The sequence below is a fragment of the Aethalodelphis obliquidens genome, unplaced genomic scaffold (genome assembly GCF_003676395.1).
Source record: "Aethalodelphis obliquidens isolate GAN/ISIS:26980383/991018 unplaced genomic scaffold, ASM367639v1 scaffold59, whole genome shotgun sequence".
In the NCBI taxonomy this organism is placed as follows: Eukaryota; Metazoa; Chordata; class Mammalia; order Artiodactyla; family Delphinidae; genus Aethalodelphis; species Aethalodelphis obliquidens.
This window is the reverse complement of record NW_020838003.1, coordinates 10,391,917-10,412,819: the sequence shown is the minus strand read 5'-3', so window position 1 is coordinate 10,412,819 and position 20,903 is coordinate 10,391,917. Positions and strand designations below refer to the sequence as shown.

Here is a 20,903-nt window from a genome sequence, read left to right as displayed (position 1 = left end):
TTTTGATGAAATTCAGGAACATACTTTTTTACTTGAGCAATTGTCATGAGTAAAAATGAAGTAGGAAAATAAAATCGCAGATTAATGAGAGCCATGTTGTATTGTTCACTAGGCAGTGAAATCAGCTGTGCAGACCATCACTGTTGGAGGAGTGAGCACATCACAATTTAAGACAATTATTCCTCTGGCAACTGCTCCCAATGTCCAGCAGATTCAAGTGCCTGGAAGCAAGTTTCATTATGTCCGACTTGTTACTGCCACAACAGCCAGTAGCTCAACCCAGCCAGTTAGTCAGAATCCCAGTACAAACACTCAGCCTCTTCAGCAAGGTTAGTAACCATTTTTTTAAAAACAATAATTAATGCTTTGAACATTATTATAGAAATTGGTCCTTTTCTTGCTGAAATCCTGATTAAGTATGGCATTTCAGCTGAGTATGAATCAGCAGCTGTTGCAGAAGGCAGTGAAATAGAATCCCAGTTGTATATAACTATAGTATTTTGTTCTGCTAGAAACTGATACACAGTGTGCTGTAATACCAGATAATCATACTTAGTCATCAATTTGTGGGTAGCCATTTTATTGCTGGTTTAAAAGCCTACATTATGCCAGTGGGATAGTTTAAATGGAACCAAATGATTTATCTTATTTTCTAAACTACAAAGCTGTCTAAACTACACAAGGTTTGGGGGTCAGTTGAAATGACCAGTAGGCAAGGTATAAATGATAAGTATGAACTTTCATCCTTTACTTATTTTGAATCTGTAATTGCTAATGAAAATCAGTTAAAATGTTTTTATTTTACTCATTGGTATTTTTCCTGAAAAGTATTCCTGTTTGTAGTCCTACTTTGTTTGTGTTTAATCCTTCCAGCCACCTGATATACATACACAGACTCAAACACATAACCTTTCTCCATATTTATCTACTTGTTAAAAAATTGAAACTGTGAAAGGATGAGGACAGTTTATATCTGGGGCCTAATTTTTTTCCTTGGAAGACTACTGCATATTCTGTCAATGTCAAAATGACGTGGCAAGTGAATGATCTATTGTTTGCTGGATGTAAATAGATGAATTAAAGACCATTTGTTTGCGCCTTCAGTTTTATTAAGGAATCAGAGGGTTGGAGCTGTCCATTGCTGATAGCTAGTTCATCTAAGGGAAAGTGGAAGAAAAATCTTGGATTTTAAATTACTGATGGGAGAAAATGGAGGGTGCATGAGGGAAACAGTATTTTAGTGTGTATTCTATTAAAATTAGACATAATTATATAAAATAGTAATTATATTTTCTATTCCCTCTTTAAACTGATTTTGAAAGGAAATCTTTTATTACAGTGTTCTTAATGAGAGGAAAAATGAAATTTGCGTGTACTGCTGACTGAGGAAGTCAAGTGTATATTCTCTCAGTACTTAGCAAGTGCTACTAAGTGCTACAAGTCCAATTTTCTTATATATCATAATGATATAAAGCAGTCATTAGATATAGTTGGTTATATTTTATGTGTATACACACAAATGCTGAGTATCCATTTCCAGCATAACGTTAGCACTGATTTACTCATTATCAAGCATAAGCGTTTGGTATGAGTAGAAGAGGAAGCTGAAGATCCAGGAAGAGTGGAGGAGCGGGTTGGACATTTCATAATTCTAGTGTATTTACCATTTCCTTCTTTTCCAACCTTATGTCTGTCTTTCTGCTTCTCTCTACTTCGCTGTTCTCTTTGCCTCCTAGCAATCCCTCACCCCTCTCCTGCTTCCCTGCTGCTTCCTTTTTTGCTTTCCTTCACTTTCCCTCTCTGTTCTCCCCTCTGTCTCTCTGGCTTCTCCACCTCCCTCTGTATATTCCCTCTTCCCACCTGCTCACATACATATGCCACCCATGCTATTTCCCTCATATCCACCCATATTTCCCTATTTTTGTCTTGCTCTCCTATCCCACAAAAGATCTGGGTATATGTAAAATATATTATTTCATAGGAATAATGAGTTAAATTTACAATCTTCTTTAGAGATACACTGAATAGTTGCTGTAGTTCATAAAATGTATTGATGTGTTTTTCTAAAGGCTTAATTCCGTATGAGGGATTTACTTAAATGCCAAAGGGAATTGGGCTCATCTTGTACATTTTCCCATCAAAGCCATACAAACACCAGTATTCAAACGTTCCACCATATTAATTACTGGCTGGATGGCAGGTAGCACAGTAAAAGGACCCAGAAGATTGCTTGGTTAATCTCTTTAGAATATAATCTACAATCTTGGTTAGGGAGGAAATCAATTTAAGAAATTAAAAACCCTCAAACACTTGCAGGTATGGTTTCTAAAGTTTCAAAGGAGACTGTTCTGAAAGGATTGTTCAGAATTGCTATTAAAGACCAAAAAAATTAAAGATTATGCCAGCATCTATGAAAACTGCAGTAGTGGTAATGTGGGACCATGCTCAAAAGTTGAGGAGGAAGCAACTATGCCCCAGTTTAAAAAAAAAAAGTTGAGGAGAAATCCAGACTATTGACGTAGTTATATAAGTATGACCCCCTTCCCATGTATATTTTATACTGTTCTTTTTTCTGACCACTACGTTTTCTGTTTTCTGCATTCCCCAGATTTCAGTTAAAACGCAGCATGCGTATGCCAAGCTAATGTAAACCCAGAATTCCCCAGTTTTCTAGCTCTGTGTGCGTGCGTGCGGACACTTCCCTGTCCTATCCTTATGAGAATCATCCAAGTCTCCCATGGGATGTGGATAAAGGCAGGACACACACTCCTTCCCCGTCATTTCACAGACCACCAGGAAGTTCCTGCATTTCTCTAGCTGTGCAGTTACCTCAGAATTGCTGCTTGTGTGCTCGTGAAACAGTGACTGTCATTGCCTTGTCAAGGAACAAAGTGGTATAGGGTGTCCTCTCTTCGGTGTCCCAAGCACGAATTCAGGCTTTTAATTCCTTATAGTATTGCTACAGTGGTTATTATAATCAAAACAGAACAGGAAACAATTTCAAATCGGGTATCAGATGTCATGGCACTGCTCCTGTAATTCATGGTCATACACTCTTTTTGTATAGCAACTTTATTGAGATACAGTTCTCATCTACCATAAAATTCACCCTTGTTAAATACAGTACAGTTTAGTAGTTTTTAGTATATTCAGAGATATGCGATCACCACCACTGATCATACGCTCCTTCTGGAGGTCTCCCACCTTCCCACCTACCCACTTCTCCCTAGTTTGTCACCTTGCTGCCAGGGCCTGCTCCCTTTTAGATCTGAGTACCCTCTCTCTAATGTTCTTCCAGGGCTCTCAACTTCTCATCTTCAGCCATCAATCCTTCCATCCCCACCAGAAGTAAAAAAAAAAAATTGTTAACATTATTAACAGTCTTTCTATCCAAGGAAGTCTGTTCTTTTTCTTTTATTGTTCAGAACAGTTTGTTTGATTCAGTGTTCACAGCAGTTTAGATCCCGTTATCTCAACCTCTCTCTTTCATAGCAGGCTCTAGGCCTTTTGCATAAATAAGACCCGAAGGGATGTCCTTTCAGTCTTCTTAAATCCCTCCTTTAGACTGAGGAAGTGGCAGTAGGCAGTATTAGAAATGGTACTTCTTTTGATCCAAACATACAGGTCTAGTACCAACCTGTTTCCTGAACTTCATCACTGTATTTCTGCATGTCAGGTTTCATCTTCCCTTTAGATCAACTCATCCTTGAATTTTAAATTCTAATAGCTGTCATTTTCCCATTCACTTGAAAGCTCCATGATAACCGATTTTTTTTCCCTTGTACCTACGGTTCCTGCCGTCCTTTCACCTCCACCCTGTCTCTTGCAGCTGTTCTCTCCTTTCCATTCCCAGTGCCATCACCGCAGATTAGACTCTCATGTTTTGTACTCTTCTAACTTTCTTTGTTTCTTGCAGCTCTGTTCTATTTTACATACTGCTGCCTTGTACAGTTTCTTTTTGTGCCATTCCAAGGATGTTTCCGGACATCACAGTCCTCAGAAACTTCTCATTGCCTGCTGAATTAATAATACAGATTAAATATACAGATGTCTACCCTTACATTCAAGGCCTTCAACAAAACAGCCACAGTCTGCCTTTTTTTTTTTTGCCAGTGCTTGCCTACTTTAACCCTAGGTTCCAGCCAAACCGGTCTGTCCCGTAGCACTTTGTGAAGTGCCCAGCATCAAGCCTCCACTTCTCTTGCTCTGCCTCTGTGTGAACTGCCCTCCTCCAGTCTGTATGCCCGCTCTGCAGCCTGACCATTGGTCAGGACTGTCTCAGACACTGTCCTCTATGCAGCTTTCCCCGTTCCCAGCCCCTGCCAGTCAGATGTATGTTCTGTCTCCTTTGCTCTCCCACAGTGCTTTCTCTTTTTTTTTTTTTAATAATGTTTATTTTATTTGGATACTCATCTAATCTGCTCTACTTGAATGTAGTCTCTTTGAGCAGGTGTCTTGTACTATAGTTTCCCTGGAACACTGTCTACAGTGACATTTATGTAGCAGTAATGGTTGTAATAACAACAAGAACAATAACAGTAATGGGAACTAACGTTTATTGAACACTTACTATCTGTTGAGCACTGTTGTAGTAAATTTTCATGAATTAACATATTTATTTCTCTTACCCTGTAAGGGAGATACTATCCCTATATTGCAGATGGGGATACAGGCAAAGAGAATTTAAGTAGTTAGAAAGCAGCAGAATTGGGATTTGAACCCCCAGGGTCTTATGATTTAGGAGACTACATTCTTTTTTTTTTTTAGTTTACTTTTTATTGAAGTATAGTTGAATTAAGGAGACTATATTCTTAACCTTGCTGCTATGCTGCCTTTTAGTAGTACTCTGTAAATAATGAATTGTACACAGAATTAGAAATAGTATAGAACAGCATTGTTACCCAAGTTCCTGAATGGCAGTTTTTAATTTATGCATCATTTCATCTCACTGGATTTAGTAGTGAATATATAAAGCATCTGAATACAGATTGAAGTATTTTCAGTAGAATATCTTAAATGACAGACATTCTCTCATAAAGTGGATAGACTATAGCTACCTTAGATATAAGTTCCCTAGTTAGATGGGTTAAAGAATTTTGAAAGTAACTGTCTTGATTAAAGATTCCTCCAAATAGGAAACCAGTGGAATTCTTTAAGCTGTCTCATGAGGATATCCTGAGGGAACTAAGTATCTTAAATGTTTTAAATACTATTTTCTGTAAACAAACTGTCCTTTTCCTCCCTCCTTTTTACAAAGCAAAGCCAGTGGTCGTTAATACCACCCCAGTGCGGATGTCAGTGCCACTTGTCTCAGCGCAGACTGTCAAACAAGTGAGTATCACATCACTTCTTCTCTCAGTCTCTCCCAAACAGACAATTTACTTTTAAAATTGAAAGTTAAGATTTACGTTTAAGAGATTTATTTATTTATTTATTTTTATTGAAGTATAGTTGATGGACAATATTATATAAGTTACAGGTGTACAATATAGTGTTTCACAATTTTTAAAGTTTACACTCCATTTATAACTACTGTAAAATATTGGTTATATTCCCTGTGTTGCACAGTATATCTTTGTAGCTTATTTATACATAATAGTTTGGACCTCTTAATCCCCTAAGTTTAAGAGATTTATACTGAATTGAGAAACTGTGAAATTTATTTTCGTGGTCATTGACATACTTCCTTTCTTTTTAGGTTGTTCCAAAACCAATCAATCCAACTTCCCAAATAGTCACCACCAGCCAGCCACAGCAGCGACTTATCATGCCTGCCACGCCACTGCCACAAATCCAGCCAAACCTCACGAACCTGCCACCAGGCACTGTGCTGGCACCGGCTCCAGGAACAGGGAATGTAGGCTATGCGGTGCTTCCTGCTCAGTATGTGACTCAGGTATGGGCAAAAAATTAAGTCATCGCATTTCAAAAAGTTTAATTGGGTCTAAGATGTCTAGCATTATCACATTCTAAAACTATTCAAAAACATCTAACTCAGTGTTTAGACTGTTTCCAAAACCTTGAATTGTTAATGAAAACTTCTGAGTTTATTTTTATATATCTTTAGTATTTAGAAATATACAGCACAAGTCAAGTATACAAGTCAGGCAATTTGGAGCTGAGAACAGTTTGGTAGGAGGGCAAGATCATGTAGATATAAGAGAAAATACGTTGAGTTAAAATCAGCAGAGTCCCGGGCTTCCCTGGTGGCGCAGTGGTTGAGAGTCTGCCTGCCGATGCAGGGGACGCGGGTTTGTGCCCTGGTCCAGGAAGATCCCACATGCCGCGGAGCGGCTGGGCCCGTGAGCCATGGCCGCTGAGCCTGCGCGTCCGGAGCCTGTTCTCCACAACGGGAGAGGCCACAACAGTGAGAGGCCCGTGTACCGCAAAAAAAAAAAAAAAAAATCAGCAGAGTCCCAGTGAGTTTAGAAAGCGCTGTGACTGTAATGGAGTTCCTCCTCACATTATGAATACGATGCCGCTCACCTGTTCTTGGAAAATAGACTGTGAGATGCACTTCCAGGTGACATATCGATAGTGATCCGTCCAGATCTGGTCATCTTTAGATGACATCTGGTTATCTTTGGAATCAAAGCCACATATTATCCAATTGGCTGGCTTGGGTTAGGAGTGCTGCTTTCTAGGAAGAAGGTAGAAGTTGTTTTCTTTTTCATGTAAAAATCTAGCAAATTAATTAGCACCATATTCTAAGCTGTTGAGTTGATCTACTCAAGATTATAAGAGAGACAGAAACCTGTGTACTTTAAAGAAGTGTACTTTGGAGTATGTTATGTGGCTACTGATTGAAAAAATTAGTGTTCAGTATTTTTATCATTAGCATCTCTTTTCTTATGTTTAGAAATCAGTGTAAAATAGAAACTTAATTATTACGTATGTAACTTCTCATTCTCTATAACTTGTGATAAATGATCACATTTTATTTATTTTATTTACAAGTAGACACATTGCATTTTTCTAGCCAATACAAATTTTACTACAGTACTTTCAGGACATTCATCTGGAATTTCCTAATTCTGATATCCTGTGAAAGAATTTCTTACATTTATGCCATGTAGTACTTTAAAATGTCCACATTGTTTTTACCTCTGGTATTAGTTTTGGGTCTTTAGAAGAGCTCTATGAGGTGTAGTGAGTATGTTTGTATGAAATTCTCCGTTCTGTTTTTCCTATTTTAATAGATGAATTTGTGCTTCTTACCGATCATTATATTTAGGAGTATTGTCTATTTTTGTAAATATGGTCTGAAATTACCTTTCTTTATATGTAGCTACAGCAGTCTTCCTATGTGTCTATAGCAAGCAACTCTAACTTTACCGGAACACCTGGTATCCAGACCCAAGCAAGGCTTCCGTTCAATGGGTGAGTGAGTTATTTGAATATATGTAAGTTAAGTTGTTTGATCAGGTTAAATGCAACATCAAATATACATATATATTTCAAAATACATGTATTTAATTTTTTTCCCCTCAAAGCCATGTGAGTGTGCCTCTGCGGTACTTTTTATTTTGAAATACTTTAAACAGAAAAGTTGCAGGAATAGTCAGAGAACTCCCAAATTATCTTTTACTCCGATTCACCAGTTCTGGTACAGGTGATTTGTTATTTTCTCTCTCTTTTCTCTTTTTCGCTGTCTCCTCCTTAATATGTTTTAAAAATGATATTAACTAGTTTTTAAATTGTTATTTAGGTCTTTGCTTTTTCTTTTGCTTATTTGTTTTTTAATCTGTCAATTGCTGCCTTTGCAGTATTGAGAAGCAGTGCTTTAGTTAATTACATGGAACCAGTCTACCTCTCCTCTCCCCTCCTAAATTCCAACTTCACACACCCTTTTCTACTTACTACCTTTCATAATTGAATCCCAAAGAGTTTAGAGATTTCAATTTTAGTTCTCCTAGAAGAAAGAGTATATTTTGTGGAATGTTCTTCAGAAACTATTGATAACTTCCTTTTCTTTTTTTTTAATCCATATCTTGGCTCTCTACCTTTCTTTTCATGGTACAGCTTGCTTTTCAACTTAATGTAAATGGAACAACATAAACTTTTATTAGAGATGGGTACATTTGTTAAAGCTTTATTTTAGGAGGAATTTACAGATTAGAGACTTTTCTCAGTTTAAATAGTTACCTTTAATTGATTAAAATGTATATCTTTTTGTTTGTGTCTGTGTAGCATAATGCCATCAGAGTCTGCCAGTCGGCCCAGAAAGCCTTGTAATTGTACAAAATCGCTGTGTTTGAAATTGTAAGTCCTTTTGCTGCTGTTTCCTCATTTGATATAACTGAAAATGCTTTTAAAAGTAAGTGGAGTTGGGCTTCCCTGGTGGCGCAGTGGTTGAGAGTCCGCCTGCCGATGCAGGGGACGCGGGTTCATGCCCTGGTCCGGGAAGATCCCACATGCCGTGGAGCGGCTGGGGCCGTGAGCCATGGCCGCTGAGCCTGCGCATCCGGAGCCTGTGCTCCACAACGGGAGAGGCCACAACAGTAAGAGGCCTGCGTACCGCAAAAAAAATAAAAATAAAAAATAAGTGGAGTTAACTAAAAATTCTTAACAGACCAATTTCATAAGTCTAAGTAATTAAACATACGAGTGAATGAACACATACGACGGTGTAAAAAGACTCTTTCATTTATTCAGAAGGAAATAATTTTAGAGTCTTTACTACAGATGAGGCACTGGAGTAGGGCTTACGGATCCAGCTGCATGAGACAGACATGATCTCTGTCCTTACTAATAAATGTGATCTTATTTAGGACCTTTATATTTGGTCTCTTAAATGAGATGATACTCTGAGTAGTTTTTTTTAACTTGTTGATTAATTTGCTTGTTAGTACTGAAGAGATTTGACGTGAAACAGTTAAATAAAAAGCAGTGGTCTTATGGGGGTTTAGAATCCAAAGAAACGTGACAGTAGTTCACGTGAGCAGGTTCCACTAATATAATAGAATATAGCCCATGTTTTTCCTTTTTGTGATTTTGAAATAACTTACTTTTGGGGTGCATAAAAATCACATAGCTCTTGTGTTGACAGCTGTTACTACTGGAACTAAGTTTCTAAACCAAAATTCTAGGAGCTGGTGACTTTACTTTTGGGCCTTGTCAGTACCTGTTGTTAACTCTATAAGTTGGTGGCTCTGAATACATTTCTAAAATGCTTTACTGCATATATAATGATAATTTCTAGTTTTGTTTCTCTTAAAAATGACTTTTTTATATGACTTACAATGATTTTTATATTCCAGATACTGTGATTGCTTTGCAAATGGTGAATTTTGCAACAACTGCAATTGTACTAATTGTTATAATAACTTGGAACATGAAAATGAAAGGCAAAAAGCAATAAAGGTGATTATTTCTTGTTTCATTTAACTGACAGAAGTTTACAATTTCACCTGTTTTTTTGTTGAGCTCAAGTATTTTATGAAGAAAATTAATTCCCTTTGCAGAATTTAAGTTTAATCTACTGTGATTTAACATCACTTGATATTTGATCTGTTTTGATAGGCATGCCTTGACAGAAATCCAGAAGCTTTTAAGCCCAAGATAGGGAAAGGAAAGGAGGGAGAATCAGATCGACGTCACAGCAAAGGATGTAATTGCAAACGATCAGGATGTCTTAAAAACTACTGTGAATGCTATGAGGTGAGTTGAGGTTGGGAAAAATAATCTAACCATCTTTTGAAAATAACTTCAGAAAGTGCATACAAAAAAAATTTACTTGTAAACTGGGAAATTACTTTGCAATTGCAGTTTGAAAATATTGCAGTTTGAAAAGTCAGCCCAAGGGCCCTAATTTGAGGAAGACCTACCTTCTCGCCTCCCAAGCAGGGCTTCAGAGTAACAGTACCTTTGTTTTGTCATTACAGCTTGGGGTCTCATTAGCAGAGTTACCAGCTCATAACTTCGTGGTCATTGTACCTGAAAGTATGCAAACCACAGCACCAGTTTGTTGATTTTCAATAACAATAACATCAAAGTGGACTGGACACTCTGTAGTAGTGGTTCTCCACTGAGGGGTATTACTACCCAGTTTCTCCCCTACAGACTTTTCGGAAATATATACGGATAATAGCCTGCATTTCAGGGTGCAGTCCTGAGAGTATAGTCTTATCTTGTTCCAAATGCTAGTAGTGCCCTGTTGAAGAACACTGCTCTGTGGAAAATTAAATTATGTTAGAAGGTTTGCCTTGTGAGCATAAAAATAGGTAAGGAGGAATATGTAATTGCTGGATGAGGTTATTGGCTACTGTGAGGTGACTGCATCCATTTTACCATCTAATCATCCCACTCAACTGGCTGTTTTTATTTATGGGTCAGGCAGCATCTTTTCTGGAAAATGTATATTGAAACTCTGCTTTGATAGATGCCGTGTAAATGATCCACTTGTTTCAGACAAAGTACTATATAGTTTGTTATTTTTATTTTCAAAGCTTAAAGAAAGCAATCTAGTCATACCCAAGATTAATCCAAGGTTACTACAATTGGTTTCTTGGTGCGTCCGAAACTCATTCCTACGGCAGTTGGCTCTTCTCATCTGTTATATTTTCATTCGTTCAGATTTCATATGCAGAGGGAAACCTTATTTTAGTTTTGGCCAAAGGCCTGGCCTGGTAAAGTAATACCAGCAAGTACTGCACTCTCCCTTGGCCAGGTGTGCTCTGCTCTAGGAGCGCGTACCTGCAGCCCAGTGCCCCACCCCCATACCAGGTGTGTCGTAGTAAAGATTTTGTGTACTGTATTCTCTCTGTAGTGAATTCTTAATTTACATATTTCAGAGGTCAAATACTCCTCTCAAAAACTACAGTAAAGCAACATTTTGTTAGTCCTAAAGTCAGTAGGAGTGAAAATTGCACATAATCAAGATTATTTTTGAAAGTCTCTTAAACAGTGTCGCAGAGTCCAACAAGCCAGTTTTTCATTCACATTGGGAAAGACTGACTCTTGTTTGCACACCTGATGAGATAGGTGGCTTCTGTTCACAGACCGTATCATACAAAAATTGTCATGAATATGTAAGCATGTAAGCTATAAAACCAATTCCACACACAAAAAAGAGAAAATGGAAACTGTTATAAAGCTGGGTCAGAAGGGCAAAGAAAGCCTTTCTTGCATATGGCATTGAACAATCAATACATGCTAAGCATATGAAATTCAGACATACATGAACTAAATAATTGAACTGGTTGACAATTCTGTGAACTAATAGAAGTAGAAAAGGCAGTGGACTGGTTGAAATATGTTAGAAGAGAGAAAGCTGCTCTATCTATTTTGATAAAATCCTTGACATTCAGGACATAAACAATGTCTAATAACTAATATGTTGTTCTAAAAGACCAAGCAATGGAAAAACTTGGAATACAGTGAACTCTGACTAGCAGTGGCCAGTTGGCTCACTGTGAATTACTTATGATGTTGTCTGACAGTTTGTGTTGTTCATCTTTTGAACTGACTTGGCTTTTTTGGTCCAGTTGGTCTGCATCTGGATAAGACATTGATGTCCCTTTCACACGCTTTTCAGGGCTTGTTGATTGAATGAGTGACTGTCCACATTATTTAAGTGATTGTGACTTTTCCTGTGACCTTTTCCCCCCTCCCTCTTTTTTTTTTTTTTTTTTTGGCCACAAGAGAAGTTGAATTAGCAATGCTAAATGGATGACTTGTATTTGTAATTTCTCCCTCCTGAGTTCCTATTAGACATTATTAGTACCTTTCTTATAATTCTTAAAACTTAATCCAAATTACCATTATCAGTATGTCTTCTTCCCCCGGAGGTTAGGAATTTTATCTCTTCACCATTAGATACTTATTATGTATTGCTTCAGTTGGATCCCAGACTGGCTCCTGGTAAATAAGCCGGTTAACTCAAAAGGTATATCCATTTTTTTTTTCCTTTGGTAAATGGAATTTATTAGTGTATTGTAAAAAAGGAGCAGGGTAGGTGTGTTCATAATATGATCCATTTATCTTACTGTAGAGAGGAAGGACAGTAGGCTTGTTTATTTATTTAAATTGATGTGGGTTTGCTCAAGAAAAAGTAGCCAACAAAAGATACTAAAATTTACTAGGAGTCTGGGAAATGTAAATTAAAGAACGAGATCTCACTTTATTAAAAAGAGCTATAGTATACATTGTTGGAGGGAATGTAGGAAAGGCTTCCTTTATCCATTGCTAATGAGATGTGAGGTGTTATAGCCTTTTGAAAAAACAATCTGGCCACATCTATTAAAATTAAAATACATGTACCCTTTGAGCAGTGAGCCCAATTCTAGAAACCTAGCTCATAGAAATAAAAGCGTAATATATACAAAAAAATGTTTTTATGCATTGTTTGTGGAACTCAAGAACTGGAAACAAAACAAATGACCATCAGTAGAGAAGTGAATGCCCAAATAAAATGTGGCACATCCATACCAGGGATTAATAGCCAGTCATTAAACAGGATGAATTCAGCCTATGCCAGATGACTTGGAGGGAGGGATTTCATGAAGTATAGTGTGAGAAAAGGAAGATGCAGAAAAGTGGGTATATGATTATGTAAAACAAACAAAAAAAAAGAAAGACTTCTGTATTGGTGAGTTAATATATGTACATAAAGCCTGTGTTTTTCATAAATATACATATAGTTTATATATCTTTACATGAAAGGACACACTGGTTTAATACGGACTGTTGAAGGGTTTGGGGACTCTGGACAGGGGATTTATTTAGGGAGGGGGAGGTATTCATAATAAAAATAGTGTCTGTGAAATTCCTTTGATATGATACTGTGTGTGTGTTTGCATAAGTGGGAGGTCACCAACATGTTAATGGTGATTTGATTGAGGTGGCTGGATTCTGAATGACCCTTATTTTTGAATATTGTATCACTCATTTTTTAATAAAAGAACATTTGTTATTCATATCAGGAGGAAAATCTATAGTGGGGGAAAATTGGCGTGGAAGGCCTCAAACAAACATAGTATAGCCACTTTCAGAGTGGCCAAGAATACTGGACTTATGCACATGCATAGCTGGCCCCTTTGGTGTTTGTCACAAGAGATGTTTCCATTTTATCTATGTCAGTTGACCAGCTAACTCTGTCACCTATTGACTTGATTGTGGAGTCTACTATAGTGATGTCTTTTGGTTTTGATTTGGAAGCTTTTCTTTTGTAAATCTTTTAGGCAAAAATAATGTGTTCCTCAATATGCAAATGTATTGGCTGTAAGAATTTTGAAGAAAGCCCAGAAAGAAAGACATTGATGCACTTGGCAGATGCAGCCGAAGTAAGGGTACAGCAACAAACAGCAGCAAAGACTAAGTTATCCTCTCAGATTTCGGACTTGCTTACTAGGCCAACACCAGCTTTGAATAGCGGAGGAGGAAAGTAAGTCAATATTTGAATATCTTTTTATAGTATGATATATTCATTTTTGGTGAAGTTTCTTTTTGGGGGCAAAATTGGGCTCATACTTTTGGTTGTTGCACACCTGACTTTTGCATTTTCTGTCTTTAATTACTTGTAAAGGAATTTAAAAGTAACAGAAAAATCACTGTCAGATATATCGTACAGTTCTAAAATGCACAGTAGTGTATTAGGTCACTGTGCTTAATTTAATTGGATTTCTCCCTAATAAGATGAGGGAAATTTGAATAATTTGACAAAAATTTGAATAATTTGACAAACCTTGAAGAAAACCAAAATTTTTATACCTCTTCCTGGTTGTGTTGTTATGCACATTTTTTCACATTCTTACCTTCTTACCTTCCCGTGCCCATGTGGCACTTTCCCCACCCTGTTGGAGAGCCTGTCACACACTGTGTTATTGTACCTCCTTATTTCCCTAGACTGCTGAGCTCTGGAGTAGGAAAGCTGGAGCTTTACAGTCAGGCCGACCTGAGTTTAAATCCTGTCTGTGCTCTGTTGTAATTTGTGATTTTGCCAAGCACTTCACCTCTCTGGGCCTTACCTCGGTTTTCTTATCCCTCACATCACCCTTTTCACGTGGCTCTGAGGAGTAAAGCACAGCTTGGCAGGGCCCATTGCACATAGCATGCTGACTTGAATTTGTATTAGAGAGTTTGTTAGAGGTTAATCTGAGGAATTATTAAATGGAATGAGCCTTGAAAATGGTATTTCATTTAAAATGCCAAAGTTGAAATAAGATCCAACTTATAAAACTTATAAAAGTAAGGCTTTTGTACAAAATATTTCAGATATTAGTTCTAAAGAACTCTTTCTTGTAACTGGAGTATAATCAGCAAAAAGTTCTTGATTGAATGAAGTGGAAATGGACAGACACCTTAATGAGGGGTATCACAAAGGGTCCTTTCTGGTCATCTGCTTTCAGTAAACCTTAGGTTATTAAGTCTAATCTCTATGAGGAGATTAAAGATATTGCTACACTAAAATATTTACAATTAATTTTTCAACTTGGGAAGATGTCTGTTATTATGAAGTGTGACAGAACACAAAATTATGCACTGTTATTAAAACTAAGTATAAAAAAACTGTATTAAAGAAGTCCTACTAGCGTATTAACAAGCTTTTGCCTTTGAGTGGCAAAAATTTGATTTTTTTTTTCCATTTTCTTTCCTGTAGTTTCCAAATACTATATAATGAGTGCTACTGTTATACACTATTAATTACTTTTTCAATATTATTGTAATATTAACTTTATTGTAATATTTTAATATTATATTTTCTAATTTAAAATGCTTTTTATATTTTAAAGATTTCTATACAAATGTATAGCAGCCTAAATCCTGTCACCCTATCTTGTCATAGTGGGCCTTAAGTTCAGACTTCATTCATTTTGTTGTTGTTCTTGTTTTAAAATTTATTTATTTATTTATTTTTGGCTGCGTTGGGTCTTTGTTGCTGCGCACAGGCTTTCTCCAGTTGCGGCGAGCGGGGGCTACTCTTCGTTGCGTCGCGGGCTTCTCATGGTGGTGGCTTCTCTTTGTTGCAGAGCACGGGCTCTAGGCACGTGGGCTCAGTAGTTGTGGCTCTTGGGCTTAGCTGCTCCGCGGCATGTGGGATCTTCCCGGACCAGGGATCGAACCCTTGTCCCCTGCATTGGCAGGCAGATTCTTAACCACTGTGCCACCAGGGAAGTCCCAGACTTCATTCATTTTGTTTTGCAGTTTCCTTCTATCAGTGACTGCTTACTTACAGGTTGTTGAGTTACTGGTTAGATTAGGTTACCTGGTTTTGTTTCTTAGGCTCTACGACTTGGCTACATATAACTAGCCTCGGGATGGATTCCTCTGCTTTAATACTCAATAGTTCAGGTCTTTATGAATAAACTCCATGTACAGAACAGCATTGGGTGTCCCTGTTGTTTCATTTTTGATATCATGGAATAATGCAAAATTTTGGTGCGCTTTTTTTTTTTCACAAACATCATATGGGACTATGGGAAAGTGCTTTATTTTCCATGTTGTCCAGGAGATAGTGCTTTCAATTTCCAATATTATTCATTCATTCAGCAAATATTCATGGGGTGTCTCTGTGTCAGGCACTGTTGTAGGCAGTGCAGAAACAACAGTAAATAAAACAAAAACTGCACTCAGAGCTTATATACATGAATCAGGAGGACTTTTGTTATAGCAGTATCCAGTTAACATGTAGAGTTACATTTCTGTTAACCAGGTAACTTTGTCTAGGTTATATGTATTTTACGTAAAACGTTATATATAATTTTTTTTTTTTTTTTTTTTTTTTGCGGTACGCGGGCCTCTCACTGTTGTGGCCTCTCCCGTTGCGGAGCACAGGCTCCAGACGCGCAGGCTCAGCGGCCATGGCTCATGGGCCTAGCCGCTCCGCGGCATGTGGAATCTTCCCGGACCGGGGCACGAACCCGTGTCCCCTGCCTTGGCAGGCGGATTCTTAACTGCTGCACCACCAGGGAAGCCCAGGTCTAACTTTTTAAAAACTCTCTGGGATGTGCTTTTGTTCATCGCACATGCTGTGATGTTCAGTGTGCTTGCTGAATCGTGAAAATGTCGACAGAGATTTCTAGGTGAAAGAATGTCAGCCACTCTTGCTGTTATTCAACACCATCATCATCTCTCTCTTTCTTAAAAATCATTTCAGATTGCCATTTACGTTTGTCACTAAGGAAGTAGCTGAAGCCACGTGTAATTGCCTTCTTGCCCAGGCAGAGCAGGCAGACAAGAAGGGGAAATCAAAGGCAGCAGCTGAACGGATGATACTTGAGGAATTCGGGCGATGTTTGATGAGCGTCATCAACTCTGCAGGAAAAGCAAAAAGTGACCCTTGTGCCATGAATTGCTAACTCTTGCACAAAAGACTGATAAATCGAACTGTACAGAAAATTGAAGGTGCAGGGACACTTGATTTTCTGGAAGATAGTTTAACAATTATTGTATTGTTAATTCAGTCTTGTGAGACCTGAAATTATAATATTGAAAGAGGAGAAATTTTAAACGAGGAAATTACATTTTAAATCTTAGTTAAATCTGCTTATGCCCCTTCTAAATTGAATTTTTCTTTATTGTATTATATGGATTTTTAATTTGCTTGGGTTTCTTAAGAACTAGATGTTCTGTCCTTCTCATTCTATTGACAAAGAACATTTATAAATTACTATTATATAATTTATAATGTATGGCGTTGTATGACTTTGTTCCAGTAGAAAAAGCCAAAGAAGCACTGGTATTACCCGGTCATTCTTTGGTACTAGATCTAGAATATAAGCAGATATTATGTCTACATAAACGATGTCTTATGAAACATATTCAAATGACATTTTGTGTTTAGAAAAGCACTATCTTTTTAAGAAAAATCAACATTTTAGGGTGGATTCTGGAATATACCCTGTTGTCACTTTGGGAATTGTCAGAAGGGGAAGTACTCTGTAGGCACACTTTAAAAAAGTTATTTTGTTTTTTTAAAAAACATATAAAGTGTTAACGGACAGAAAATAATTCTCAAAGGGCAGACAATTTGTTTCTATAATAAGAAGTGACTAAGAAATGCTCTGGGATGTTTCCATTTTCTTTCAAGGAGGCGGTATGTATTTGAAATAATAAACTGTCAGTGATTAAGGGGTACTGTTAAAATGAGCGGTGCATGTGAATAGAAGTAAACATTATGATTATGTAGTGATAAAATAGAACCTTACATAATTACCAGTTAACAAATTTGGCTTGGATGGAGAAATAAAGAATATTGAAGCTCTAAGAGATGAATTTAGAGAAGGAGTTTTCATCTATACAAACAGTTCTTTTTATAGACTTTTGAACTAAGATGTTTCAAACCAATCTATGACTCTTACTTGATTTACTGAAAGGGGCCTCCTAACAAAGCTTTCAAAATTGTAGTGGGATTTCTTTTTATAAGGGAAGCTTATTATGGCATTATTTTTAGCCAGTGATTTGGTTAGCTAAAGGAATGAGTGTTTTCATATAATTACTAAGATAACCTAAATCATTTTCAGTAATTCAGAATTCAAAAGCTTTATGAATTTAAGAGCCTGTTATAATAGGACTCTGGATTTTATGATGAGAAAAAACCATGTTGGAATTCAGGCATTTTGCTAGGTACCTTAATCCTCAGTAATTAGTAGTATATGATTATTACATTTCCTACAAGGAATCTATAGTTGTATGTATTAAGTGTGTATATATGTTCATATGAACATGCAAGATATAGGCAATAGAAATTAAGTAATCCAAAAAAGATTCCGTTATTCATTAAGCATCTTCCTTTTAAAATTTGGATTTATAAAATTATAGTGCAGTAACTTTAAATGTAGATAGTGCAAACATTCTTAGCACCTCAATCTAGTATGTTTAATTAAAATTTGTAAAAATGTAAACTAGTGTAAGAGGATAAAATAATATCTAATCAAGTTATTTTTCAAAAGATTACAGTACCTTTTTTGTCAAAACCTAAACTTTGTTCATTCTGTATATATTCTGTGTTTAATTCTAATTGCACCTTTGTGATGTGTATTTATATACAGTGTGCATAAAATGTTTGTGAAATTTGGATTACAGTTGTAGATTATGTATGATGGCATTGCTTGAGAATGTTTTGCTTGTAAAAATTTGAAGGTGCAATCAAATGCTACTAGTTTTTCTGATTTTCAGGAAGCTATCTAAAGTATTAAGACTTTTCCTTCCTGTGTAGTACTTACTAAACAACTTTTTGTATTTAGGCATTTGCATCAAATTGCTGAACAAGATTAATATCCACATTAATTCAACAATTTTAAAAGACTATTTGGGGAGGGTTGGGTATATAATTTTTTAGCTCTATTTACATCCCAAAGTAGAAAGATTAAATTTATATTTACTAGAGCTATTCAAAGAATACACTTTTCTATATTGTAAAAACAGGACAGCAAAGTAAATCATACAGAAAATAAACATTTATACTATTCTGTAAAAAAAGGGTTTGCATTTTTTCTTTAATAACACCACTTTTAACCATTTAAGATGCAAGAAACCTTTTAAAATATCTGCTATTAAGTAAATTTGACATTACTTCTGAAAGCACACAACTAAAAAATAAATCTATCATTTTGCCCAGTTATCATTAACTATAAATTGCTTTGAAATGAGAATATGTCTTGTCTTTTTTCCACTGTTTCTTTTAAGGGCAGAAACTCTTTTCTCTTAATGTTTGATGTTCTTATGATGAGCACCTTTCTTAATTTCCTTTTCTCTCAAGAACTAAAAGCAACCTGTAGGTCTTACCTCTGGACTATTATGGGAAACAGAAACTTAATGTTACAGGTAAAAAAAACAAGCGGAGCAGTGACCTTGGGGGAGAGACTACTGTTTTGGCTTCCCCATTCTTTGATATGGACAACTGACATTTTCTCAGTCTTATGTAAAATGTGAATAAAAATACCTTTAGAAAAGTTTTCTATTTTTATTATTTTATAACACAAATAGCTAAGAAAATGAATGCTTCTTATGTAAATGCAGCTTCAAACCAGGACCTCCAGCCCTGTGATCATATTGCATCCCTTATGTGTTTTATAAAGGAATTCTGGAGCAGCAGCCCAAAGGAGAGGGAAGCCAACCAGCTAGAAAGCCTTGACTATTGTAGTTATTTTTCATTATGTAAATAACTTAGGACTTTTTTTTCCTTGTTAGGGCTTCTTTAATGCACATTTTGTCCTTATCTATAGACCAAATGTGAGCTTTTTATAATCCAAGTGATTTTATAAGATGTTAAGATATAAAGGCTTTAATTAAAATTTTGTTTAAAAATTGTCTTATGAAAGCATTTAAGGCATTTTTAGTTTATTCAAAAGCCATAAGGGTATATGCAGGGTAATGTTTAAAGCCACAGACTTTAGTGTAACTCTGTAGTTTAGTATATTAGTAAATGAAATCTGGCAATATGTAAAAAAAAAAAAACCATCATGACTAGGTTGGGTTTATCCCAGAAATAAAAAGTTGACCCAACATTCAAAGAAATCCATGTAGTTCAGTGTGTCAGCATACAAAACAAAAACTACATGACCATCTCAAAAATTGCAGAAAACCACCTTTTGAATATACCAAGTACTACTAGATTATATGCTTTAAAAGGGTGAATACTGTGGTATGTAAATTCTCTCTCAAAAAGTTTTTTTTCCAAAAAGGTGCAGAAAATCCTCTGACAAAATTCAACACCCATTTATGATTAAAAAAAAAAAAAAAAAAGCTCTTCAGCAAATTAGGAATAGAAGGGATCCTCAACCAAAAAAGCCTACAGCTAACATCATATGAATAGTGAAGACTGAATGCTTCCCCCTAAGATTGGGAACAAAACCCTCCTCTAAAACGTCGTGTCTGAGGTCACTGTACAATAAATTTTTTTTTAACAAAAATTATAGATTGGGAATGAATAAATATGACAGTATCTATTTGTGGATGGTGTGATGTGATTGCCTATATAGGAAAGTCAAAGGATCTTAATAAAAAGGTACCAGAACTAATAAGTGGGTTTAGCAACATTAGTATGCAAAAGTGTATTTCTATGTAGTAGCAATGAACACTTAGAAACTGAAATTCTAAAATTAGCATTTATAGTAGCACCACAAAACATGAAATGTACAAAAATATGTATAAGATCTGTATGTGAAATGTAGAAAAACATTGATTTAAAAAAATCAAAGACGACCTTCAAAAATATATACATATTATCGTATTCATGGATTGGAACATTAAATGTTATTAAGATATCATCTCTCCCCAAATTAATCTATAGATTCAACGTAACTCCAGTCAAAATCCCAGCAGGAATTTTTGTAAAAACAAGCTGATTATAAAATTTATATGGAAAGGTACTAGAATAGCCAAACATTTTTTTAAAAAGAACAAAGTTTGGGCTTCCCTGGTGGCGCAGTGGTTGAGAGTCCGCCTGCCGATGCAGGGAACACGGGTTCGTGCCCCGGTCCGGGAAGATCCCACATGCTGCAGAGCAGCTGGGCCTGTGAGCCATGGCCGCTGAGCCTGCGCGTCCGGAGCCTGTGCTCCGCAGTGGGAGAGGCCACAACAGTGAGAGGCCTGGGTACCACAAAAAAAAAAAACAACAACAAAGTTTGAGGATTCCTACTTGACTTCAAGACTTATATAAGGCTAATCAAGATAATGTGGTATTGATGAAAGATCCATGGATCAAGGGAACAGAATAGAGAGCCCAGAAATAGATCCATATTTATGTGGTCAGTTTTTGACAAGGGATCAAAGGTAATTCACTGGAAAAGGATAGCCCTTTAACAAATGGTGCTGGGATACCATCAATATGTGAAAATATGAACTTATACCACACACCAAAATCAACTGAAAATAGATCATAACCTAAATGCAAAACCTAAAACTGCAAAATATCTACAAGAAAACAGGAAGAAAAATCTGTGTCCTTGGTTTAGACGAAA

General features: G+C 36.4%; 1 protein-coding gene across 7 annotated transcripts in view; it reads left to right on the top strand.

Moving 5' to 3' along the window:
* Positions 1-18,896, top strand: part of LIN54 (lin-54 DREAM MuvB core complex component) — a 76,191-nt gene extending 57,295 nt beyond the window's left edge. For 6 of the 7 annotated variants that reach the window (XM_027087525.1, XM_027087529.1, XM_027087528.1 and 3 more), the window contains exons 5-13: positions 113-329; positions 5,258-5,331; positions 5,699-5,896; positions 7,289-7,380; positions 8,191-8,262; positions 9,261-9,363; positions 9,523-9,660; positions 13,182-13,384; positions 16,097-18,896. In XM_027087525.1, the coding sequence (XP_026943326.1) occupies positions 113-329; positions 5,258-5,331; positions 5,699-5,896; positions 7,289-7,380; positions 8,191-8,262; positions 9,261-9,363; positions 9,523-9,660; positions 13,182-13,384; positions 16,097-16,298 (1,299 nt within the window). In that variant the 3' untranslated portion in view covers positions 16,299-18,896. The other variant, XM_027087527.1, reaches the window with a different exon arrangement.
* Positions 18,897-20,903: the final 2,007 nt, after the last annotated feature.